The sequence below is a fragment of the Siniperca chuatsi genome, linkage group LG13 (genome assembly GCF_020085105.1).
Source record: "Siniperca chuatsi isolate FFG_IHB_CAS linkage group LG13, ASM2008510v1, whole genome shotgun sequence".
Lineage (NCBI taxonomy): Eukaryota > Metazoa > Chordata > Actinopteri > Centrarchiformes > Sinipercidae > Siniperca > Siniperca chuatsi.
Genome location: NC_058054.1, coordinates 1407834 through 1433853, shown reverse-complemented (window position 1 = coordinate 1433853; position 26020 = coordinate 1407834). Strand labels below are relative to the sequence as shown.

The 26020-nt window shown below is 42.6% G+C and overlaps 2 protein-coding genes across 2 annotated transcripts; one reads left to right on the top strand and one right to left on the bottom strand.

The window, feature by feature from the left end:
* Positions 1–13: 13 nt before the first annotated feature.
* On the bottom strand, positions 14–26020 carry nmnat2 (nicotinamide nucleotide adenylyltransferase 2). Its single transcript, XM_044219643.1, has 11 exons — positions 25734–26020; positions 14031–14119; positions 10442–10509; positions 10207–10285; positions 8877–9003; positions 7750–7830; positions 7281–7325; positions 7042–7118; positions 5378–5479; positions 5183–5250; positions 14–3374 (listed from the first exon to the last, which is right to left on the bottom strand). Exons 1-11 carry the CDS (start codon positions 25816–25818, stop codon positions 3272–3274), a joined length of 924 nt encoding a protein of 307 aa, XP_044075578.1. The 5' UTR covers positions 25819–26020; the 3' UTR covers positions 14–3271.
* Positions 18504–21140, top strand: LOC122886859 (E3 ubiquitin-protein ligase TRIM39-like). Its single transcript, XM_044219626.1, has one exon. The coding sequence runs from the start codon at positions 18704–18706 to the stop codon at positions 20084–20086; it is 1383 nt and encodes a 460-aa protein (XP_044075561.1). The 5' UTR covers positions 18504–18703; the 3' UTR covers positions 20087–21140.

The window sequence follows — 26020 nt, the reverse complement described above, 5'->3', positions numbered from 1 at the left end:
ATGGGGTCATATCTTACTACAGAATAAACTTTATTGTGGTATTGGAATGGCAAGAGTTAACTGTTGAGTCCTGGGACATGCAGGAATGATGAAGTCAGCTTCTGAAAAGTCAAAAGTCAGGAAAGCGGAGCTGCCTGCCTGTCAATCATCCCACCGACACTCTTACTGCTGCTGTGTTCAAAGTCGATACTTCGATCTCCTGTCAGACATAAAGTACACAGTGTTGAGACGTAACGTAAATATCTCTAATATGAAACTGGCAGATTACGACGAACACGCAGAACAGAGTCAGCGTTGAACAGCCTGTAGTTATTATAAAGCTCAATCTGAAGATCCGTCTTTGAGTCTCAGATTCACCTACAGTCGACTGTCTTCTGGATTGGACGACTGATGAGTTAGTATTGTTTTATCAATAAGGGTCTAAGTTGCTTCATGTAACCAGACTTTGAAATTATTTTAAAAAAACGCTCGTTGAACATGAAAATTCATAAATAAATTAAAGATTTGTCAAATTCACTTTCAGTTTAGTTTCTGTCTTTATATCCATCTTTCTTCTGAGATGAGTTAGAGTTGTCAGTTATATAAATGTTGTTAAACTATCGATAACATTGCACTACATGTCCGTCCTGGTCTGTAAACACACGTCGTGCTGAGAAACCCCAAACCAGACGCACACACATTGAAAATCACACATAATTTTTAAGAGTGCATCACAGTTTACAATCAAAAGAAGTCAGAGCAACAGAAAAGTCACACACACACACACACACACACACACACACACACACACACACACACACACAGGGAACATGAATAAATGTACAAATAATTGCAAACAAATGTACATTTCACATTGATGAGGCGTCTTCAGTACATTTACAGAGTGAATAGAAAATGGACAGACGTGGGTGATGAAGATCCCCACTCTATAAGTATATATATATATATATATATATATATATATATATATATATATATGTATATATGTATATACTTTTTGTGTTGTTTCTTTTTTGCAAACACATTCACTACAGATCATATTCTACCAAGTGATAAACATTCATGCCAGAACCAAACTGTCTAAGCATGCAGTCTAAGAAGAGCTAACAGGACCACATGAAGAAGAAAAAAGCAACCGTTTTCACTCCACAACAACACTGCTGCTGAGGATATGTTTTAGAAAAGTTTCCATCATCATCATCATCATCAATATGTCAAATGATTTTCAGGATCCCCATAACGGACACCTGGGAGTCCATTCTGTCCTCCGCCATGTTTAACCCACAGTTAGGGTAGTATCAGAAGCATCAGTACTGTTGCTATGGTTACCTGCAGGTTAATATACCTTTAGCTGTGATTTAGCTCAGAGGTTAAACTGTTGACCTGAACTCGGACTGATGTGGCACTATGTACAGTTTCAGCTGCAGCTACCGCAGGACCTCAGACGGTAGCTGAGCGTACTTGTTGCAGAACTCCAGCACAGCCGAGATGATCTGCAAGTTAGATTTCCTTCCAACGTTGCAGAAGACAGCGGGCCTCATGCAAGAACATTTGTGCATTATTATTATTACTTTGCGTTCAGACAGAACGCAAAGTGGATTTTAGAGGCAGCGCGATTGCATACGAAGTCAATGGGAAGACGAATGAAGCAAAGATCCATGAAATGTTTCAGCTTTAGTGAAAACTTTTTAGTTTTATTCACACAAATGTCACCGAAGAGTAAATATACGAACTTCACAGTGTGGAGCTTTAGCAGTTTGACACACAAGGTCCAACTTTACTAGTTGTTTCCAAAGTTTTTATATGTAGCAGTGTCAGTAGTGGTTTTAGGGGAACCCAAACAACGATAAACAATAAATCTCTAAAGCCAAGCTTTCCAATAGAAGGAGGTCAAAAATACAAACAATAAAGCATAAATCTTTGTTGCTTGTTGAAGCATGTTTTTCTATAGTATTGCATTCTGTTAGAATGAAATAACTTAAATTCTATCTTCTCATACTACACTAATATTATATGTTATATTAATATATAACTAACTATCTTTACTTTGCAACACAAGAACAATACTGCTCCTTTATTTCAATGTCTGGGGACCTGTTAGCTTTAGCCTCAGCCTGTTAGCATGATATCGCGTATGTAGCCATCATATTTTAAAAACTTTTGCAGGGTTCTCAATAAAAACAAGTCAGCAACAAACATTAAAAACTCAGCTGGAGACAGAGTTTTCAATCAACTCGTGGAGTGAACATTAGCTTAATTAGCTAGCTAGTTACAGGTAATAAGTTCTGCTGACAACAGTTGTTATTTCATCGTCAGACGGCGATTAAAATGAGGAGCTGCTTTTGTCTACTTCTATCTGAAATCAAGGACCCACTGTTTCAAGAATTACTGTAGATTTCAATGGTCTGCAACTGTTATCATTGAATACATTATGTGCTAAAAAATACAATGCTTGACAGGCGTACGGTAACTAAAATGGCGGAGCTTAGCGAACAAGACACATGACATTGAACAGAATATTAGCAATTTTACATTTAGTTTTACATTTTTATTTGTTTGATTATTTTATATTTTAGTTTTAGTTGATTTTGGTACAATTAAACTCCAAATTATCTGAGATTAAGGAATAATAATTCTTACGTCAAACAAGTTTGAGAAAGGACCCCTTGTTTATTTCATACATACCAAAAAGAAAATTATAAATATGAGAAAATTGGGGAATTTGTTTTCTTAAGTAACTCATACGTAACAACGAATCTGTTCGTACGAGTGGTTCTTGCATGAGGCCCAAAAACCCTGTCGCCTTTCAGCTAAATGCCACCCTGATACAGAAGAAATGTTTTTCCCATCTGCCATTGGTACACTGAGCATGCCTGGCTGTGTGTCATGCACCCCCAAACTTTAATAAAGACAGATAACAAACAGAGTGAGAAAACACTGCCGTCACCACTGCAGTGGAAAAATACATCAATGACAGCTCTGCAGCCCTTAGGGATTACCTCCATACCTCCTCTCCAACACCCCCTATCTCATCCCAAAATAACCCCCCACCCCCACCCCTGCCCGATGGTAAAGTCACATGACACAGACAGAAGGAGGACTCTAATGCTCCCGTTGGAAAGCGACAGCTCAAAGAAGAGTATATGTTTGACACAAGACAGAAAAGGACGTTTTTTTGGGAGGGGGCAATAGTTATATAGATGATGGTGGTTGTCAGGTAGGGCCCCCCCCCCTCCACTCTCCCTGTTCTCATGCAGGCAGGTCGTTGTCTCTATCCTGAGGCGTTGATGTACAGCTGACTCTGCAGGATGTAGTCGATGACGGGCTGACTCAGGTAGTCCACAACATGGCCGTCACCGTGCTGGAGGGCCAGTCTGATGGAGGGGGGGACATTAATTCAGTTTGTACATTCTATATTTAATCTACTAAACTCTTCATCGTTGTCCTATAACAACCACGTATCTCCAAAACATCAACTTTTCATGAGCCAAGTTGTGATGGGAATTACGGCTCTTTGACCTTATGGCTCCGTTCCTTTCCGAGGGCCGGCTCTTTCAAACGGCTCTTCATTTAGTGCCACCGCCTAAGTTACTTTCTTATTTGTTGCAAGACATAAATATGCAAGATTCTTCATCTGCAATACATAGAAATATTCTGTCATATTGATGGTTAAAAAGTGGGGTCAAGAATAACTATCCTAGTTATGTAACAAAACTCCCATCGCTCACTTAAAGGAGCCAACTCGTTCGCTTCACTAGAGCCAAGAAATACAACCTTGTTGTCAGCTTTGTGGCAGCGGCAATGCAACCCAATGGGCCCATAAAGGAAAACGTAACCAAATTTGGAGATACACGGTCTTTTATGAAACCCTTTTCTTTTGTCTAATGGCCCAGTAACACCAGCATTTAAAACAGAGAACTTTCTGTGTGAAATAAATTAATTTCAATGAAATGGGCACAATCAGTTGATCTGATTGTGGGGGTGAAGTAAATCTGTACGAATCTTTTGTGTCGAGTTCAACTTTGGTGAACTTTGACACTTGAATAAGCACTGTTGTTGAACAGCAACCATCTTGACTGTGCTGAACTTTGACGGTACGGAGAGCCAGAGAGGCCAAAACTGAGGAAGTTATTGCAGCTTATTAGCTGTGTGTCACCATCCATTTTTATATAATCCTGCTCTGCCGGAGTATAAACCAGCGAGCCAGGAAGCTTGTGGAACTTCTGTGACTGATTAGTGCTAGCATTATCCAAGGTGTCTTGCTTGTTAGCAATAGCTTGCCAGCTGCAGTAGTTCACCTACTAGCCCTCCAAGTCACTACGTCACCAAGCTTTCACTATATTTTGGTATGACCAGGGCTTTACCCAGAGTCAGATGTTTCAGGTGGATATCAGTTTCATCTCTGTGACTCCAGTACAGAGACAAGTCCAGGACATGTTTAGCCTAGCTTAGCACAAAGACTGGAAGCAGGGGTAAACTGCTAGCGTAGCTCTTCCAAAAGAGAACTCATCCACCTTCCAACAACTTCAAGTTTGTCTGATTTACATGTTGAATGTTGTTTATTGAACAAATAGATAGAAATGTTAAAAGGAATCATTGTGGTTTTAGCAGTAGTTAGCGCTTGAGCTATTTGTTGGCCAACAACTGCTGGGAGCAGTGATTGCACACAGCATCTCTAAAATCTTGAACTCATAGCAAGGTTGTTGGTTTGAGCTCTGTTCTAACTCTACTGTCAACTAAACCAGCAGACGACAGGATGAAGGCTGACTAGCTGGTAAGCAAACAAAAAACAACATGCAAATCAGACAGACTTGGAGTTGTTGGAAGGTGGATTTTTTTCTCTTTTGATGGAGCTATGCTAGCAGTTTCAATCTGCTTCCAGTTTTTGTGCTAAGCTAGGCTAACCACGCCCTGGACTTCTCTGTATTGGACACACAGAGATTAAACTGAAACCCATCTGAATCATCTGACTCTGTTTCTCGAAATGTAAAGGCATATATGCTGGTAAATTCTTTGTGGTTTGATGTGTGAAGTTGCATTATTCCCAACTTTTGTGCTCTCAAACAGACCAGAGGGAAAAACACAGTAGCCTGCGATTGTGTAAAATGTATATTTGTTTAATGGACTTTATGTGCACGAATACCTAACAGTAACAACGTCAAAGCTTAAGTTTAATCCCCACCTGCTCTTGGTTGAGCTGACGATAGACATTGGGTGACTCATGGCATCTTTCACCACGATGATGTTGTCCTGAAACCAAGAACAACACCCAGAGATCAGACGAGACAATGAAGGAGGACATTTCTCTTCCATACAGTGTAAATATTTATGTCAGAGCGCGAGGAACCAGGTGTGAACAGCGATATTTTGCTCTGACCTTGTACTTGCGGAGAATGGAGGAGTGATTCATGATCTTCTCTGTGTCGGCTCCATCACGAGGAACCACCACGATCCCAAAATCCCCCACGATCACCTCCATCTGAAACCACAGGAACACAACCTTCAGTCGCTCCTCAGGGTGCGCTACACAACAGTCAGAAGGTGGTAACTGTGGCTTTAAGGTTCCCCAGTCACACAAGCATTTATGACTAATTTTGGACCCAATCAGTCCATCTCATGGACTCTCCATGATCAGTGGATTTACTCGCTGAGGAAAAGTATATTTCTGTGGTACAGTTCAACTTTGGTCAACTTGGACACGCTAATTATCACTGTTGATAAATTAGAAACCATCTTGACAGAGTTTACCTTTGCGGGAATAAAGACAACCAGAGAGTCCAAAATGGAGAAGGATATTATACACTAGTACAAATACGTGCCCTTGGTTAGCAAACAAGCGAGTTAACTGCATTTGCATGTAACTAACTTGCATTTGGTTGAACGCTCTACAAGAAATTCAATTTATTTCAGCAATTAAATCATGAATAACCCAAACTCTACCCTTTTGTACATGTCAAGTCAGTGAAACTTTAGAGACAATTTAAATACTCACAGGAACTTTGCAAAAATGGTGGAACCTTCCATTTTACTACTGCAGTGCACCTTAAGGTTTGTTCAGACTGAACGTGAAGCAATTATCCACCTCATGCTATAAATACAAATGTGACAGCTGGAGTGTTTTTGCAGTCTGTGCTTATACACCAAACAGCCAATGTATCGACTGTACAAACAGTAGATGTGGCTCGCTAGCAACGTTCCACGACTGATCTCAAAACTCCCAAGGGACTCCAGCTCTTTTTGTTATTAGTTATTAATTAAAATCATAAAACCCCGAGATAAGCACAAAGTTTTTGCTCCAGTCGAAAAAACTTTAACTCTCGCAGACACATCTTGCCTCAATTTGTGCCACCCAGGTTGACTTTGCATCTATTTGCATCCACTTGCGTCTTTACATTGGCTTTATATGCAATCGCACAGCCTCTAAAAATCACTTTGCATTCAGTCTGAACACACCTTTACTGTTGACAGAGGAAGGGTTGCTTCCGCTTCTCAGGAAAATTAGTCCTTGGTGGCCAATCTGGAACTACAGGGGATGTTCTGATCCCCAAGATTAATTTCAGGGTCACTCAAGGTATTTTGTCACTAGTCAGAATTGGTTGGCATTTCACATGTATAGCACCTGTGATGTGTTATCGTCAGCTAAAAACTGCATTTGAACTTTAGCATTTGTGTCCTGTTGGTGCTGACGTGAGTACGATGCCTGGCAGATATTGGGGTAACATTTTTGTTAAATCGTTCCCTCAAATTAGTAAATTGTGCCTTTTTATTAAACTAGTTCTATCAGTTATATAATTCGAACCCTTGAATTCCTTCATTGTCTCTTGCTAACAGCTAGCATTCACATTAGCATGATGGTTTGCTTGTTGGCAGTGTGAGAGAAGAATAGCGTTGCATGCTACATGTGATGACGCTTTCTTTTTGCAGATGTTTCCTTTGTCAACAACATCGAAATGACCTGTCGGTTATTACGATAGAGTTCAGAGGAAAGAGCTAAGGGGTGTGGCTACATGGTGGATGGGGGCGGGGCTACAGTGTGCTTACATCACTGTCCTTCCACAGGCCAGGGATGCAGAAGGACTCCAGGAGATCACTGCCACACAGGAGCAAGATGCGTAACTCTACAGACGACAAACAGGCAGGAGGAAAGAGACACGTCCTCAGTAAACAACATGTTTACTGGATACAAACAAACCAGATGGAGTTCAGACACAGCAGGGAGGAAAACCAGAGGACACAACACAGGAGTCTGTTCAGGTTCAGATACTAAAGAGACGACTCACCGATCTCCTCGTATCTTATCGCAGTCCCCAGGTTGGCATTTTCATCTGCCACATTGAAACAAAATACACATGTAATTCAATATATGTTCAGTGCATGTATGTTGGGTCTGGAGTATAAGCATAAGTATAAGCTGATAATATGTCAGATGTTGTGTTTATAGCTTTTTGTGCTGCCCCCAAGTGGACAAAAAAAAGAATAATGCGACATTAACCAAATTTAAAATATAAAGGACCAAGAATAGAACCATGAGGAACTCCAAGTAATTATTGACAATGTCAATGTGTTGCTAATGTTGCTCTGTGTCTGCTGGATGTGGAAGTAGGCAGCTGGTTGCTAACATGTAGTATTGTGTGTGGTCAAAAAAATCAATTAACGCGGCTTTAAAAGGTTGGTATAAAATTGGTCAGTATGATGAAATGTGTACATTTCTCTATCCTTGTCATTTCTACTTACGTCGTGTCTACTTACCGACGAAGGTGAAGCGCTCCATGTGAGGGCGGACGCAGCAGATCTTCCCCAGACTCTCACTGACCTTCCCCCACAGTTTGACTGAGCAGAGAAAGAAAGAAGAGTAAGGAAAGTTTAGACGCACAGATCGCATTAACACGTATGAACATTTTGTGCAGTAAGTCAGTGAACAGCGTCATCATCTCGTTAAGAATCTGAAGCTACATATTAAAAGACAACAGTTTCCTGTCCTTTGTGCAGTGGTGGAATGGAACAAAGTACATTTACTCAAGTACTGAACTTAAGTACAAATTTCAGGTACTTGTACTTTACTTGAGTATTTTAATCTCACTTTATACTTCTGCTCCGCTACATTTCAGAGGGAAATATTGGACTTTTTACTTCACTACAATGATTTGACAGCTTTAGTTACTTTACAAATTAAGATTTTTGCACACGAAACATATGAAAATTTTCATGTCCAGCTGAAATAATTAATCGATTGGCAGAAAATGAATTGCCAGTTAAACATTTCCTGGCTGCAGCTTCTCAGATGTGCAGATTTGCTGCTTTTCCTCTGAATGACTGTAATAACTGTAATGTTTTGTTAATAATGTTGAGCTTTGGACTGTCGGTCAGACACGACGACACGGTGAAGGCGTCACTTTGGGCTCTGGGTCGTCGTGACGCCGTTTCTCACTATTTTCACAAGTTTTCCAAACCGAACGATCGATCGATCAATGGAGAAAAGCATCATCAGCTGCAGTCCGATACAAACCGGTTCAACATGAGCTCCAGCTCCACCAGCTGCAGCAGCAACATCCTGCTTTACATTAATGCACGAGGAATAATAACCTGATGATAGAATATATAACAGCACAGCAGCCACAGGGACGCTGCACTGCTTTAATGCTTTAAGGGCTTTTTCCTGATTACACTCTCACACTTTTACTGCAGCAGAGTGTTTTACAGTGTGTGTTAGTGCTTTTACTGCAGTAACAGATCTGAATACTTCCTCCAATACTGCCTCTGTGTGAGTATTGACGTGTTTTGAGTTTAATCCAGAGGATTTAATCCCTAACTGCTCGTTTATCTTGAGCCCTTACTGATGGATGGATAAATGATGAATATGGAGGTACATGACTCACTGGCTGTGGGCTTGTGATTCATGCTGTTGTGGTTCTGGTAGATGGGTGGAGTCTGGTTCTGTGGCTGACCAATCACAGGAGTTGTTGATGGCGTGTTGACGTTGGACAGAATACAGCCGGTGACTCTCTGAGGAACAAAAACATCTTTATCAACACTTGCTCTCCAAAAACTGCAGCATTTTAATGGAGATGTGACAAACTGTGAACACTCCCAATAACACACAGAGGTGGGAATATAGGGAACATGATTACTGTTTCCATGGTAACTGCTGCACATAAGCATTGCTGATGCTAACAGGTTCAAACGGTGCCAGATCGAGGTCTCTCGTTTCACGGTGGTTAAAAACTAAGATTAAGACAAAGATTAAGTTATGAGGTAAAAGTACAATACTAATGACAGAAATATCATAATTTACTTCACAAATATTAAAAAATATTACAGTGACATTAAAAATGTAATAAAAGTATGTAAAGTTAAGGTCACTCTAAATCTCACCAGACATGTTCCAAGCCCCTACAGGGATAGTCGCGGAATATAAAATATGTTATTCAAACTTTATGTTCAATTGTAAGTGATGAACAACTTTTACAACATTTTTATATGATAAAAACATCCAAATACTAAATTCAAATTTCCCTTGTAACTAGGAATCTCCCTCTCCCATTAACTTCTTTAAAACAAATTTTTTTTTATTTGACTTTGTTTTTATGTGCTGTTATTGGCAAATGTATGAATCCCAGTTTGTGTTTGAATCATCCAGTAAAAAAGTTCCTCACGGTCAGAAAGATTCACCCCCTCACAACAATAAGTCACTAAACTGGACGTTGATCATTAACATCTCTGCAATACTTGAAATTATTGTGCAATATTCTGTGTTTAACACTCCGGTGCAATATACTCTGTTTTCAGTTTAAAATTCCCTATTTATTCATACTTCTATTACTGCTGTGCAATATCCTCCATCTCATAATCATCTTAATAAGCTTCACTTAACTTGACAGTTCATGCACTATTACTTATTACTTATATTATTACATTGCATTATTATACCGTACATACTTATCATCAACCGGTAAACCCACTTTGTACTTAATTTATCTTGCCTGTATTATAGTGTATTATATTTTTTACTTAGTACTTCTATTCCTGTGTGCACTGACGTGACAGTGAGCTGCTGTAACAAAAGAGTTTCCCCAATAAAGTATTTCTGATTCTGATTCTGAGCTCAACTGCAACTGTGCAAATGTCTCGTGATTGACTTTTTCAGAATGAGTTGACAGAGAGAAATAAATCAAATCAAATATATAATAATGATAAATCTCTCCTCACCTTCATCAGGTCACGATGATGCTCCAGCACGCTGCAGGTGGTCTGCCAGGTGTCCTGGTAACACTCCCAGGGGTCCACCCTGCACCAAACCACACAGACAAACTACTGATTTCCAACACGCTCTGGGTTCAAATGCAGCACACGTGTCGGAGGTAAAGGTGGTTTTAGACTGCTATCTAAAAATCTCCTAATGTAACATGTGAGGTCACATAGAGAGAGATAAAAGCTGCCTCACCTGATCCAATCAGACGACTGAACAGCCATCTGACACATGGTGAGACGATGTCTGCTGGGCACTAAACCCTGCACACACACAGTTATACAGTCAGTCCACAGACACACAATCAGAGATTGTACAGCAGCAGTGGAGGAAGCAAACACTCGTTACCACATGGTGCCACCAGTGCTTCTACACTGTCTGCCATTACTGTAAACCACATGCCACTTCTCTTACTCCATGAAGGACGTTCACTTCACTGACGTCTCTTATCAGAACGACACACCTCTTTATTAGAAATGCAATTAGAAGTCTGTGATTGGACGCTGCAGCTGATCAGACTGATCTGATTCTACATCACAACGTCACTGCAGTTTGATACCGAAGTGGACAAACAACAGAACCAACTCAAGGCAGAGTTTTCGGGGTGATTTGTTTTCAGATTCACCATTGAGTTGAAAATAGTGGATCTGTGTTAACTGAAGGTCATGACTACATTCAGTGAGAGGAGGAGAGCCTGTTGTCTTTCAGCAAGAAACACATTTGAATTGTCATTTTCATTCATCAAAAATCTCTGTATGTCAGGTGGAAATATAGCTTAACTTGAGATCTACATCATTTACACTTTGTCTAAAACGTTTGAGCTAATAAATCATTTCTACAAAACATTATAAAATATTCTAATCATAACCTGTGTTTTTAAATAATACATTTACAAACAGAATATCAATAAATGCAGATGCATATGATTATTCCATTTAAAAATCACATTAGAAATGGTTCATGTGTATTCAGTGTCTGAGCAGCGAAGTCCATTTTCACATGTGGTTCGACTGATCTGAGCTCAGTATAAATACCGGACACAGGTTTTTAATTAATTGTAGAAAAGGTTTCAATCGTAGTCATCTGGACACTGTTTTCAGAATCGGCTCCCATCCGGAAGTCATTCTCAATTGTGAACAATGGTTTGAGAACTCAGAAATTTAAGCTAATCTGTGTTACTTAAGACCTGCCCTCAGGAAGGAGTCTACCTGAGTGTCTGCTGTTTACCTGCCTAGTTTCACCTGAAACTGACCTAATTGTTTCCATGATGGCCCAGTAATCAGTAATCAGGCCTGTTGTTTTCTGGCTGCACCTCCCTCATCACTGTTAAGTACCTGATTAGCATGTGATTGGCTTGACCATGGTGCTAATACACTGTGGTAAACTTTGGGCAGATTGAATCAGACCACCATTTCTGTTCAAAGAGGGGTTTTCTTTTTTCACAAAAATGGCTTCCTTGGGTGAGTTAGCGTGGCGTCTGTGCTGATAAAGTCTTTTGTGAAGTGGCTGTTTAGTCTCACCTATGTACCGTTCTTTGCAGTTTTCCTCACTACACTGAATGGAGTAAACTACATTGCTCTGTTTTTGTGTGGGCATCTTGTCCTTAGGATGAACGAGTTTCTGTCTTAAAGTGTTGCCTGGTTTAAAGAAAACAGGAACATTGTGCTGTCTAAAGATCCTTTGTAGTTTTTCAGACAGTCCAGATACATAAGGAATGGAGACACCATTCCTGCTTGGTTCTGTTTCCCTTTTGTCCTGTTTTTTGGCTCTTTTAACTTTGTTGAGAGCCCAAGTAGGATTCCCACAAGCTGAGAGTTCACTCTGGACATGCCTTTCCTCTTTCTTCTTACCCTCTGAGCCGGTGGGCACTTCTTGGGCTCTGTGTTGTAATGTCCGGATTACACCCAGCTTGTGCTGTAGTGGATGGTGTGAGTCATAGAGCAAGTATTGATCCGTATGTGTTGGTTTCCTGTACACTTCTATCTGGAGCTTTCCGTCCTCTCCTCTGAGTGTAGAACAATCAAGAAAGGCCAAGCGGTTCTCTTTGGCATCCTCTCGTGTGAACTTGATGTTGGGGTCCACAGTATTGATATGCTTGAGAGCGCTTCCAAGTCTTATTTCTTGATCTTTACAAAGGTGTCATCCACGTAGCGGTACCAATGACTTGGTGGTGTGCCCGGGAACAAGGACAATGCCTTCTTCTCAAACTGTTCCATGTACAGGTTGGCCACAATGGGAGAGACTGGAGACCCCATGGCACAGCCGTGAATCTGTCTCTTTGAACAGAAATGGTGGTCTGAGATTCAACCTGCCAACAATCTACCACAGTGTATTATCACCATGGTCAAGCCAATCATATGCTAATCAGGTACTTAACAATGATGAGGGAGGTGCAGCCAAAAAACAATAGGTCTGATTACTGGGCCATCATGGAAACAAAAGAAGGTCCGTTTCAGGTGACACTAGGCAGGGTAAACAACAGAAACTCAGGTAGACTCCTTCCTGAGGGCGGGGTTTAAGCAACACAGATTAGCTTAAATTTCTGAGTTCCCAGTCCATTTTTTTCACAATTGAGAATGACTTCCGGATGGGAGCCGAAACGTCTTGATTCTGAAAACAGTGTCCAGATGACTACGACTGAAACCTTTTCTACGATGGAACATTCCTGGACGAATGAGGGACTACACCGTCTTGTTTTTAATAAATGTGCAGATGTTTGTCAAACATAAAGAAAAACACTGCTGTGCCGATGGTGGGAACTGTGCACCTGTATTATTATTTGGACGCTACCGAGCTGTTAAAGCCGACTGAGAGCCAATCCAGCTGGGATCCAGCTGGGATCAGAAACAGATGTGGCTTCAGACGACGGTTCAGGAGCCTCATTTCTCAAGAACATGTTTCTCCTCACGTCTTCAGAGGGACTGAATTGAACTACGACTCATGTTCATGGATATTTTGGACTATTTAAAGTGAGGAAATATGCTTTTTAAGGCCAGTCATGTCTGCTCCTGTTTAGCAGCTGTCCTTAAACATTTAGCTGAAGCGATGGCGTGTCGCAGTCACGTCAGGAGCCATACGCTTGTTTGGGTTTTTTTCATGATGCATTTACAGTATCAGCACTTTAAGATAAACTCTTAATTTTATCAGTGATTATTCAAAGGTAAAGTGTATTTTCCCTGTGTTTCACTCTGGCCAGCATCTATGGTTGGTTCTGTAGGTAAGTAGTTATGCAGGTAAATAAGTACATACAGTATATAGTATATAGTAAGTATACACGTATAAGAACTATTAAAAGCTGCTGTTAATCCATCACATCCAGTATGAACCCAAGAAGTCATGTCTGTGATGACTGTCAGGTTGGTGAGGCACCTGTTTGCATCAGGTCTGATGATACTTGTCATATTAACGAGGTAATAATTCATGTGAATAATCGCCACCTTTAATAAACCATCGGCTGCATCATCATTTGAAATGAGCAAAGATTCCTGATGTGGGTGAAACTGTGTTTCTGTAGCTTCTATTATTCATGTTGTGTGTTTCTACAGAGGCAGAGCAAAAGTAGGACAAGAGCTTTATTAATTTTAGCAGGAAGCTGAGCGGAAAACCCCAGCAGAGATGTGCAGCCGCACTCAGGCTGCATTTATCTGCTGGTACATATGTCATCTGTGGTCTGTGGTGTGTTCAGCATCTGAACACAGGTTTACTCTGACTCACATGGTGGAAAATAAACGAGACATCTTTGTCGTGTTTGAGAGGTGATTTTTTCACTTTTGATGTAACTTACAGGTTTCCCATAGGAGTCGTGCACCGGTGAGATGATTCCTCCAATCACGATGAAACGACCTGTTTTGTGCAGATATTCTCTGGCTTTTTCTGCAAACACACAAACACAGACAAAGTCTGGGGATGAAAATGTGAAACACAACATGAAGGTAACGCAGAATCCTCACTAGCTGTCTGAACCCAGAGCTGCCAAACCAAAACACAACAGCAGTGGTGGAAAGTAACCGAGTACATTTACTCAAGTACTGTACTGAAGTACCATTTTTAGGTACTTGTACTTTACTTGAGTATTTACATTTTATGATACTTTATAGTTCTACTCAACTGTTCAGAGGTAAATGTTGTACTTTTTACTCAACTTTAGTTACTAGTTACTTTACAGATTAAGATTTCACATAAAAAAACATGTGATAAATTTATAAAATACAACACATTGTTAAAGATTAAACCACTTGTTCCCAACCGTCCAACCTGACTTGTGACAAAAAGCTGTGACTGGTTGAGGACCGTTATCACGTTTCCGATGTCTCTGAGTCCCCTCTGAACTTCTCACATGGTTTCATTTCAACAACAGTTTAAGGCCCAAAGAGGTCAAATGATCCAATATAAAAATCAGAGATTAGAGAAAAGTCCAAAAACTGAAAACAGATTTGTGTATCAGAACTTTGTTTCTTCTTCTTTCCTCTCCCATTAATCATCTCACGACCTCTCAGATTTATCTGCTGACCCTTTGGAGGGGTCCGACCCCTAGGTTGGGAACCACTGGACAAAACTAGCAAACTGTATATAAAACAGTTAAACTAGCTCCACCTGCTCACTGTTTCCTCTGTAGATTATTGTTAGACTTCTTTAAGTCTTTAATTCTCTCATTTGGAGCAAAATGAAGCAGTTCAGACTGGATCTGAATGGTAAACCCTCAGTTTTGTCTTCAGGCCTGCTCAGATTAGAACAAGGACTATGAGCGAACGATGGACAGTTCAGCAGCTTTTTGACTCGTAGCTGCTGACTTTTATTTTGAAAACTCTGCTCCAGGCTTCATCTGCATTCCCAATGAACTTCTGTCACACAACAGTTTGTTACTGTGGCGACAGTGACGCCAACAAGCTCTTTGGGCTCGAATGTGATTGATGGAGAGTTTTTGTTTGACTTCTTGGCAAAGTTTCAGTGTGTTACTGCGAGCGTCAGGAATCTGAACGTTTCTGAGACAGAAAATAACAAACTGTTGTTAGTAGAGCTGTGATGGCTCAACACAGCAGTTCAGCACCGAAACATTACACCAATTAAAGGACGCCAAGTCTGAGTCGGATCGTAATGATTTTAGGTCTTCGTTGTATCTGAGTGAAAAGAAGACTGTTTCCTGTTCCTGTTGCTTCACTGAGCTCAGCTAATGACTCAGATTATTCACTAAATAACGAGGTTGGTGGAGAACGATGACAAACGCCCTTTATAACCTCATTAAACTCAGAAGAAACAACTCAACTGGGTTTTCAATCGAATGAAATGACATTTTACGTTTGCAAGAAGCAACAAATAAAATACATATTTACACGTTGGTGTGGAGCGTCAGTGCTTTAACTGCATCATGTAAGCTCTCCACTGATCCAGGACCTGCCCAAAACACAAGAAAATCAGGAATAGGTCCTGATTTGAAGGTACTTTTAATACATTATCTGCACGGTTTAAGAAAAAGAAGAAAAAGACCAAATGCAACGAAATCCATCCGTTAATTTAGAACTTAACTTAATAATTAGTGGAAATTCAGGGATGCTGTTTGGTGTATTTATTTTCCATTAAGAATCCCTTCATATATCATAATGTATTCATTTATCAATCAATTAACTCCACATTTGAGCTGAATCCCTGAAAAGTTAAGGTACAATTAAAGGAGTACCTGAAATATAATTCAGAGAGTTAAATTAAATGTTTACATTTTAGTGGTTTATGTGCACAGATTAAAGATTTTGTTTTCAGGTTTTGGACTTCTACAATTGAAATAGAATCGCACTCTGTCTTCAGTAACTAAATACTTTACTAAACAAAGCAGCTGCTGTTGTGGTAGTTTAGGTGTTGTCACTTCCTGTTTTATTTTGTAGTGTATTCCTTCCCTGGTGTTTCTTGTGGTTTTTACTTCCTGTCTTTGTTTTCCCTCCAGTTTTGATTGTTGGTCCTTCCTTGATTGTTTGCACCTGTGTCTCGTTGTCTCACCTCCCCTAGGGGATTTAGTCTGGGTCTCTTTCTTTGTTCAGTGTTGGATCATCGTTGTTACACATGGTGTTGTTCCTGTCTGGTGTTATACCTGACCTGAGTGATTCCTGACCTGAGTGATTCCTGTATTGAGTTTGGTTCCTGTCTGGTGAGTGTTCCTGACCTTTGTGTGTGTGTCACCATTTTGGTGCACCTTTTGTGGTACCTGGTTCCTGTGCCCAATTCCGCTGCAGTTTTACCGTGAGTTCTGTTTGTTGGATTATTTGTCTCCCTTGGACCTTGGCTGGATCCTGGAGTTTTTGTATTTCGCCTGCTCCCTTGTGAACTGTTTGCCACCTTGGACTCACTCCCCTGCTTCCACCACTGCCAGCCAGTAACCTATCTGTTCATTACCTGTCTGCCTACCGGTTCTTGCCTGCATATCAGCACACAATAAACGCTGTAGTCATCTGGCTACTTGACCCTGATACCGCTTCCTGTTCATCTGCTTTTGGGTCCACATACCACTACACAGCACATACGACAGAATGATCCAACCAGTCATGGACCCTGCAGAAGTCGACTCTCTCATGGGGGAGTTAAAGGAAGTACTCTCCACCATACAGACTTTCAGCCTCTCCATTCAGGGCTCGATGGATATCCAACGCAGGCATTTTGTATACTCCTTAATGGAGAGGACCATACTATCCAGACCCAGGCTTGCAACTCTCCCCATTCTGGTAGAGAACCCTGCGGTAATCTCCAGCATAAGGAGGGATTTGCAGCCCTACCTCGACTCCCAGCCTGCCAGTCATCAACCTGCACCCCGGCCTGCTGGTCTCCAGTCAGCATCTCAGCCTGCAAGCCAGGAGGCAGCTCAGTCTGTTGCTTTCTTGGCACCTTCTGAGAAATGTTTCAGGAGGAAGTATGGCTGCCACAGTTGCTCGCCTGCACCGCGGACAAGCTGCCCAGCTGCTCGCCTGCCCCGCTGCCCAGCTGCTCGCCTGCTCCACTGCCGCCTCCAGTCCCAGCGCCACGGCGGCCTCCAGTCACAGCTGGATCGCAGCAGCACCAATCCCTTGCCGCCGCTGGATCGCAGTCGTCTCCTTTCCCGGTTGGATCGCAGCAGCAGCCATCCCTAGTCGCCGCTGGATCGCAACGGTCTCCTGCCCCGGTTGGACCAAAGCATGCCGCAGAACCATCTGCTGGATCGCAGCAGTATCCTCCTTCTCTGCCGGAGTGGCAGGCTCCGGGTTCCCAGACATCACTGGTTCTGCCAGCTCGTCTACCAGTCTCTCCATCACCGGCTTCCTGTCCTGCTGTCCCATTGCTGGGCCCTGATCTGGTTCTCAGGCCTCCAGAGGGGTCCCGCCTTTGCCGCCAGCCTCCAGAGGGGTCCCGCCTTCGCCGCTGGCCTCCAGGGGGGTTTCGTGTTCGCCGCCGGGCTCCTGTGACCTTCCTCCTGTGCCACAAGAATTCCACCAGGCCTCCAGATGGTGTCAATCGTCATCACAGACCTCAGGAGATCAGCTTCGCACATGTCCAGTCCCCGGGCAGTCTGCCCGAGGTCTCCGGCTCCGCACATGTCCAGCTTTATCGTTTTTTTTAATTGAAGTGGTAAAGATGGAATTTACTTTGCCATCTGAGCACGATGAACAACAAAAACAAGAAGCAACCGGAGAACTTTTATCAAGTCTTTTAAAAGAAGCGACTAATTTAAAAGGTACAAATATTAGAACATCAGCTGAACAGAAACCTGAATTAAAAGCAGAAAAAAAATTAGCGGCTCCAAATTTTGGCTCGAGACGCTTTATAACAAAGAGATGACTATTTGTGACCAGTGAGTTTTGTTCACATCTGTTGTTTAAATCCTTTTTAGAGGCCTGAAAAGTTACAATGATCCTGTAATTCACAAAGACACTCACAATCCTACCATGAACCCGACTACATGTTCGTTGCTTTAAACTCTCGATTTTGACTAACTCATACCCCCCCCCCCAACTGTCACTGCTGCTATGAAATACACACTGTTTACTGAAGAGTATACTGAGCTGTTTCAGCAGTTAGTACTGCAGGAAGTGATGCAGTGTTTCTACTAACCACGAAGGTTTTATTGGTAGATTTTATTGTTACTGCGGGTAGAAAAACAAGAGCGTGTCCAGTCCTGTGTGTTCCGCCACTCATCTGACACAAACCAGGAAACTGTTTCTTCTTCTGCTTCACTGAGACGAGACACACACAGAGAGACAGACGACAAGACTCACCTTCAGACCAAAACCACCACTTCCACTGAGAGAGGACAGCTACAGGAGGGAATACTGGAGTATGACCACTTCAACCTGCAGCTGAATCCACAAACTGAACCAAGAGTTTTACAAGAACAAAGACTCAAAGTGTAAGTAACTTTCAGGGACGTCACTAACGGAGGGAGTGACTGACTCCTGTCTGAGCCGTCTGCCTGCTGCGAGTTCAGCTTCACTCGGAGACTAAATGGCTTCCAGGTTAGAGGAGGATCTCTGCTGTCCTGTCTGCCATGACATCTTTAAAGATCCTGTCATCCTGTCATGTTGCCACAGCTTCTGTAAAGTCTGTCTGCAGAGCTGGTGGACAGAGAAGGAAACTCAAGAGTGTCCACTTTGTAAGAGAAGACCTTCAAAGGAAGGACTACCTCCTAATTTGGTGTTAAAGAACCTGTGTGAGACGTTCAGAGAGGAGAGAGATCAGAGAGCTTCAGAGGCTCTCTGCAGTCTGCACTCTGAGAAACTCAAACTCTTCTGTCTGGACGATCAGCAGCCAGTGTGTCACATCTGCAGAGATTCAGAAAAACACAGCGACCACAGATTCAGACCCATCAATGAAGCTGCACGACAACACAAGAAGGAACTTCAGGAAACTCTGGAGCCCTTAAAGAAGAAGTTACAGGTTTCTGAACAAGTTAAAGTGAAGTTCGAACACCTGGAGGTCCAGGCCCGACACACAGAGAGGCAGATTAAGGAGCAGTTTAAGAAGCTTCACCAGTTTCTAGAGGAGGAAGAGGAGGCCAGGATGGCTGCACTGAGGGAGGAAGAGGAGCAGAAGAGTCAGATGCTGAAGGAGAAGATGGAGGCTCTGAGCAGAGAGATAGCAGCTCTTTCAGACACAGTCAGAGCCACAGAGGAGCAGCTGAGAGCTGAAGACGTCTCATTCCTGCTCAACTACAAGGCTGCAGTGGAAAGAGTCCAGCAGCGCCCCCTGCTGGAGGATCCACAGCTGCCCTCAGGAGCTCTGATAGACCCGGCCAAACACCTGGGCAACCTGACCTTCAACATCTGGAACAAGATGAAGGACATGGTCTCCTACACTCCTGTGATCCTGGACCCAAACACTGCTCATCCAGGACTCATCCTGTCTGAAGATCTGACCAGTGTGAGAGGAGGAGAGGAGCAGCAGCTTCCTGACAATCCAGAGAGGTTTGATTATTACTGGTCTGTCCTGGGCTCTGAGGGCTTCAACTCAGGGACTCACAGCTGGGAGATCGAGGTTGGAGACAGTACAGACTGGTTTCTGGGTGTGTCAGAAGAGTCTGTCCAGAGGAAGGCAGAAATACAGTCTGGATTATGGACAATAGATTTCTATGAAGGTGAATACTCAGCACTGTCACCACCAGCTCTACCCACTGATCTCCGAGTGCAGAAGAAGCCTAAGAGGATCAGAGTGAATCTGGACTGGAACAGAGGAACGCTGTCGTTCTCTGATCCTGATACTAACACACACATACACACCTTCACACACACTTTCACTGACAGACTGTTTCCATACATTTACACTGGGGATAATCTCCCACTGAAGGTTTTACCTGTGAAGGTCTCTGTGACTGTGGAACACCTGAACTAGATGACGATGATGACGACGATGATGATGCTCTTTGAGGAACATGTGACTGTCGTCCTGATGATGTTGTTGGTTGTCATGGTGATGTTGTTGACGTTTACAGTATAACACCAAATAACGAGAAAACATCTGGGACAAAAAGCACTTCCTGTCATCTTTCTTCAGTAGAAGTCTCAGAGCGCAGAAACGTTTCATTGAGAGCAAATCAAAGCTGTTCAAACAAGAGACGAAGAAACGGACGAACACAGATCATCGGACTTTGCTGGGAATCCTAAAACCACCGAGTTGCTGACTCAGGTGGTGCGTCAGCAGCCGATCCAGCTGGAGTATTTTAACAACTAAACTGAAAACTGAACTGAATTAAGTTTGTGTTTCTTTGAGAGGCCTTTCACCGTTCAACTTTATTTACTGCTCGTTAAAGTTTAAACCAACAGCCATATCTGAACAGACAGCGAGGAACTGCACCCAGGAAGTGTTGCACATGTTCAGTTTCTACGTGTTAATCACAGCTGGATGTTACTCACCTGGTGAACTGGATCCATCAGCTGGGCTCACTGAATATTTGATGTTAAAGACTCTTTCTAGTTTCACCTTCAAAGAATTTACACTCATTTTTAATCTTTTTAAGATCTAAATTAAATGATCTTTTTATTTTTCACGTTTAGTTTTATTAATTCATAACTGAAATGCAGAATGAATCAACTTAACAGCTATATAAACAATTCTCAATGTATTAAGTGACTGTAGGAAGTAGATTAAGTAAAAGTCTGTCATTTATATCTTTTATTCTCTTGCATGTGTTATCTTGTGTGTCGACTTGAGCAATATGGTTGAAATCATTCATCATCACAATATTAATGTAAATATTTTATCGATAGTCTGTCACAATATGGCGACAGGATACAAAAGTGTTTAATTACAGCTCAGAATGAGTCATTTGGACAACAGAAATCTGTAGAACAACGAGATTATTAGATGAAATGGTTGAATGACGTAGCTACAGTAAACCTACCGCTTACATCGCTAAAGGTTTAATAATAAAGTTCCTTTCCTGTGATCTACTGTTGTTTTTATGACCGATCTGCTCAGTTATTATTCAGCCTGTTTAACAGAGTTATGATGTGCTTCATTTTAATCAAAGAAACAGAAAAGACGTTCTCTTCCCAGGAGTCGTGACTCTCTGCCCGGATCCTCCTGTTTTAGTTTCTCATAAAGGACCTCGTCCTTATCTTTACCCAACGTATTCGAGGACAGTCGAGGTAATCATGTTTTCGTGTCTTTAATCAGAGGTTTCCTTGTGTAATGGCGCCCTCGTGCGGGTAAAAGCGTAACAGCACAATAATTCATAACCAATCAGAGACTATCAATGATTTATGTGTTTTGATTGTGGACCAATAGGGAACGACCCGCCAGGAGGAGCATGTTTTTAAAATGTAAGTGAATGCACGACTGAGCCTGTTCAGTTGCTTCATGAACCAACTCGGTTTCCGTGTACTTTGTTTTGATATTACAGTAAAATCTATATTGCGTTGGACTCCATTCGACTCAAGAGTTTTACTGAAGAAGAATTAAACAGAGTGCGAGAGGATGATTTTAAACAGGCTAACGTTGCTCACCTATAAGCTGTCATGCTAACCGAACCTTCAGTCTGTTCAGGCTCAGACGCTTTCATGTCCCAACAGCATCTGGACTCATTCCTGTTTCCAGGTTTCACTTCACCTCCATCAAAGTGTGAGTGTGTTCTGCTGCTGTGAAGCTGAATTGTGTCTTTTTTTAATGGAAGTTTTGTGTTCTTAAAGGTGCGGTGTGCGATTCTGGAGAAATCCAACACCACGACAAATACCACGATACAGAGCAAACAACAACTCAGCAAGTAATGTAACTAACGTTAGCTAGGTTGGGGGTTAGCTTAGCTAGGTTGCTAGGTTGTGGGTTAGCAGACTGTTGCTACAGCTGCTGCTGCTGCTGCTGCTGCGAAGCTAACAGCCAGAGAGGACGAGACGGTTTCCCAGAGCAGCACAGCAGCTCCAGACAGCGACGCTCACAACTCTCCTGCTGCTACAGCTAACATCACAACAGCAGCAGATCTTAAACTAGAGAGTCAGCTGAATGTCCGCGGGCAAGTCGTTTAACATCACCTGACACACAAATCACGGCTGGAACAGTGCTGTGCGGCTCGGTCTGAGCCTCTTTATTAGTTTCCCGTTTACAGAGCCGGGGCTGAGTACAAACATCGGAGTTGTTTCAGCGCTCACACTAAAACGGACAGCTAGCGGGTTAGCTTAGCGGACCGCGAGGAGATATTCGCTGAATTAGACGAAAAGACACCGTTAAGTATGTAAATGAGTCTACTCACTGTAATAGTTAAACTATAGAGATCAGTATGAAGTCATGTTTGTATAAAACCTTTATTCTATTAAAACAACTGAAATAATAATAATAATAATAATAATCACTGGTTGCAGCAGTATTCATCCAATCAGAGAGCTCACAGGAAACACACCTTCACAATAAAAAAAAAAAAAAAAAGTTTGTCCCAAAGAGACAAAATGTGTTGAATTTAACATAAAATGTGAAAGTTGTGTGTGTTTCTCAGAAGAGCCTCTCTCCTTGTTTTGATCCAGTTTAATCTGATCCAGGAACAGTTGTTTATGTAAACCTGATCTGACTGTTTATACTTAAACTTGGAGAAATATTAAACGCGTTTTATGACAAAACACCTTTTTGCTCACGTGAAATACAGGCTGAAACATGTCTCTTTAAAAAAATAAAAAAATAACGAGTTCAGGCTCCCGAAAAGACAAAAGCAAGACAGGAGAGAGAAAGTAAAACAACGTGTTAATAATTCAGTATTAAGGGCTGAAACTGACTTGTTTTATGCACAGAGTTCATCGCTACAGACACAAGATCTGTCAGTAGAAACATGTGAACTCGTGCAGCTTTAATTTACTGATTTTAGCGTTTTACTTTGTGCTTTAAGTCTCTCACGAATCAAGATTTACATAAAAGACGAATCACGTCGGCTGTTTTTGTGGCTTTCTTCTGAAAGGCTGCATGCGACGACGTCCCCCGAGGACAAAGAGATGGAGGAAGTAGGTCATGGTGGGAACATGGCTGCCGTGCTGCTGCACCATCAGCCCAAACGTTCACATCGAAGAGGAAGAGGAAGAGGAAAGCTCGGGAAATGGGGAAAAACCCTTTTATAGTTGAATTCATCCCAAAACGGCGTCCAGGCTCGGAGGTGAGCCCAAAGTGACGTCGCTGTTTGTTTGGAAGAGCTTCAAACGCGTCTGCGTCCGCCTGGAATAAAGACGTTTGCTCCGCCCTGAACGGTCGCGATGAGTCAGCCGGAGACGCTGCCGACACGTGACTCACTCCGACGTGAACCCTCCCCCCCCAACACCTGATTGGACGACACACCGCTAGCTGGCCTGTCATTGGTCTTTGCTTCTGATCTGGAAAAACATGGCGGCTGTTCCTTGACTGTCTTCTACAATCAGCTTTTAATGACAGAAACATGATGTCATCGTTCATTTTGTCTTCAGCAGAGTTTTAATAGTTCACTATTACTAGTACTGCGTACTGTACTGTGTACTATACTGTGTACTGCGTACTATAGTGTGTACTGTGTACTGCGTACTATAGTGTGTACTGCGTACTGTACTGTGTACTATACTGTGTACTGCGTACTATACTGTGTACTGCGTACTGTACTGCGTACTGTACTGCGTACTGTACTGTGTACTGTACTGTGTACTATAGTGTGTACTGCGTACTATAGTGTGTACTGCGTACTGTACTGCGTACTATAGTGTGTACTGTGTACTGCGTACTGTACTGCGTACTGTACTGCATACTATAGTGTGTACTATAGTGTGTACTGTGTACTATAGTGTGTACTGCGTACTGTACTGCGTACTATAGTGTGTACTGCATACTGTACTGCGTACTATAGTGTGTACTGCGTACTGTAGTGCGTACTATAGTGTGTACTGCGTACTGTAGTGTGTACTGCGTACTGTAGTGCGTACTATAGTGTGTACTGCGTACTGTACTGCGTACTGTACTGTGTACTATAGTGTGTACTGTGTACTATAGTGTGTACTGTGTACTGCGTACTGTACTGCGTACTATAGTGTGTACTGCGTACTATAGTGTGTACTGTGTACTGCGTACTGTACTGCGTACTGTACTGCGTACTATAGTGTGTACTATAGTGTGTACTGCGTACTGTACTATAGTGTGTACTGCGTACTGTAGTGCGTACTATAGTGTGTACTGCGTACTGTAGTGCGTACTATAGTGTGTACTGCGTACTATAGTGTGTACTGCGTACTGTAGTGCGTACTATAGTGTGTACTGCGTACTGTAGTGCGTACTATAGTGTGTACTGCGTACTGTAGTGCGTACTATAGTGTGTACTGCGTACTGTAGTGCGTACTATAGTGTGTACTGCGTACTATAGTGTGTACTGTGTACTGCGTCCGTGATGAAGCGGGCCCGGCCCTGGATCAGGACTCCAGCTGCCGTCTCCACTGGGGGGCGCTGTGTGCCGCTGCCTGCTACAGATTCAGTCGCGTTCGCACCACGTGTGAAAACAGTTCGTATAAACGTGGTTTTCTGACGTTGGTGGTGTTTATCGATATTACACTCTCATTTTAAATTCCATTTACTTTACATATTATTATATTGTTTGAGTTGAATTATTACGTTCTGTTATCTATTTGTATTTTTCCCTCCTCAGTTCCCAATAAAGTTCTTTTTGTAACTCGTCTCAGCTCGGAAGAACAAAGAAGAAACCCATCGTACCCGATCACAACGAAGGGACGATGACTTTCAGGGGTTTTTAAGGGGTAGAAACTCCTTAAAATGTACAAAGTAACATTACAGACAGCCCTTAATTAATTAATTAATTAACACCTCGATGTTTCAATTGGGGTTCACGTCAGAAATTGGTTATAATTACTGGAGAAATGAATGGATTATAATAGGCCTACATTAAAGGGTTCTTACTGGATTATCTCCACCATTTAAAGGGCTTTTAAAGGGTAAACCCGCTTAAAAGTGACCCAGAAGCTCGAGATTGAAATGAAGAGGTATAATCTACCAAATCTGTTATTAATAATCCCCTTAATACTGCAGAATTACATCACCGTTAATGGAGAAAGCAACTGAATGCGACATAGAGAATGATGCCAGCTAGAGTTCACTGTAAACAGTCTGAATAGCCAATCAGCTGCGGTTTCGCTTCCTCTCATCAGCCTCGCATCATGGCTCCGGTACGCGGTGAATCCCCCGGGGGGGGGGGGTCCGGCGTTTCTGGGCTGCGCCACACGCCGCGCGAGGCCTGCGGAGGGTTAACGCGGAACATTTCTCCGTTTTCCGCCTGAAAACGGGCTCACGCGCGGACGAGCTGGGCTGATGTTGCGCTAACTCTGTTTTCTCTGCGTGTTCCTCCGCAGGAGCAGCCGTCGGCCATTTCAGCACCACCCTGCTGGACAGCGACCAGCCGCCGCGCACCAAACCTCAGTCATATTTTCCTGATTTTTAGCTCAGATTCAGATATGCAGCCTAACGCTTCTGTTTGGGAGGTTTCGGGTGATGTTTATCTGTTAATACCGCACGGCCCCGCGCCCCCGCCCCTACTTACCGAACATATGGATGTGTCCCTTGGTGACGGGGTTGAAGCTGCCGCAGGACAGCAGGATGACGTGGGTTTTAGAGGTTTCTGTCATGGTTTCTGTAGGTCTCTGTTTTCTTCTGCGTCCCTGTGTCCCGGTCCGGTCCGGTCCCGGTCCTGTGTGGTTCTGTGGGGGCTTGTAGAAGGCAGCCGCCGCAGAGAGAGAGGCGAGGTTGGTGTGTCTGCGGCAGGAAGCAGCGTCAGTCTGTTAAAGAGACACTCACACAGCAGCCCGAGCGCGAGAGCTCACCGGGCCT

Excerpts from the sequence above, each read along its gene's own strand:
- LOC122886859 (XM_044219626.1), top strand. The coding sequence starts at position 18,704 with ATGGCTTCCAGGTTAGAGGAGGATCTCTGCTGTCCTGTCTGCCATGAC.
- nmnat2 (XM_044219643.1), bottom strand. The coding sequence starts at position 25,818 with ATGACAGAAACCTCTAAAACCCACGTCATCCTGCTGTCCTGCGGCAGC. Across the intron at positions 7,119-7,280 it reads GATAAGATACGAGGAGATCG|AGTTACGCATCTTGCTCCTG; the intron begins GTGAGTCGTCTC and ends TGTCGTCTGTAG. Across the intron at positions 3,375-5,182 it reads GTCAGCTCAACCAAGAGCAG|ACTGGCCCTCCAGCACGGTG; the intron begins GTGGGGATTAAA and ends CCCCTCCATCAG.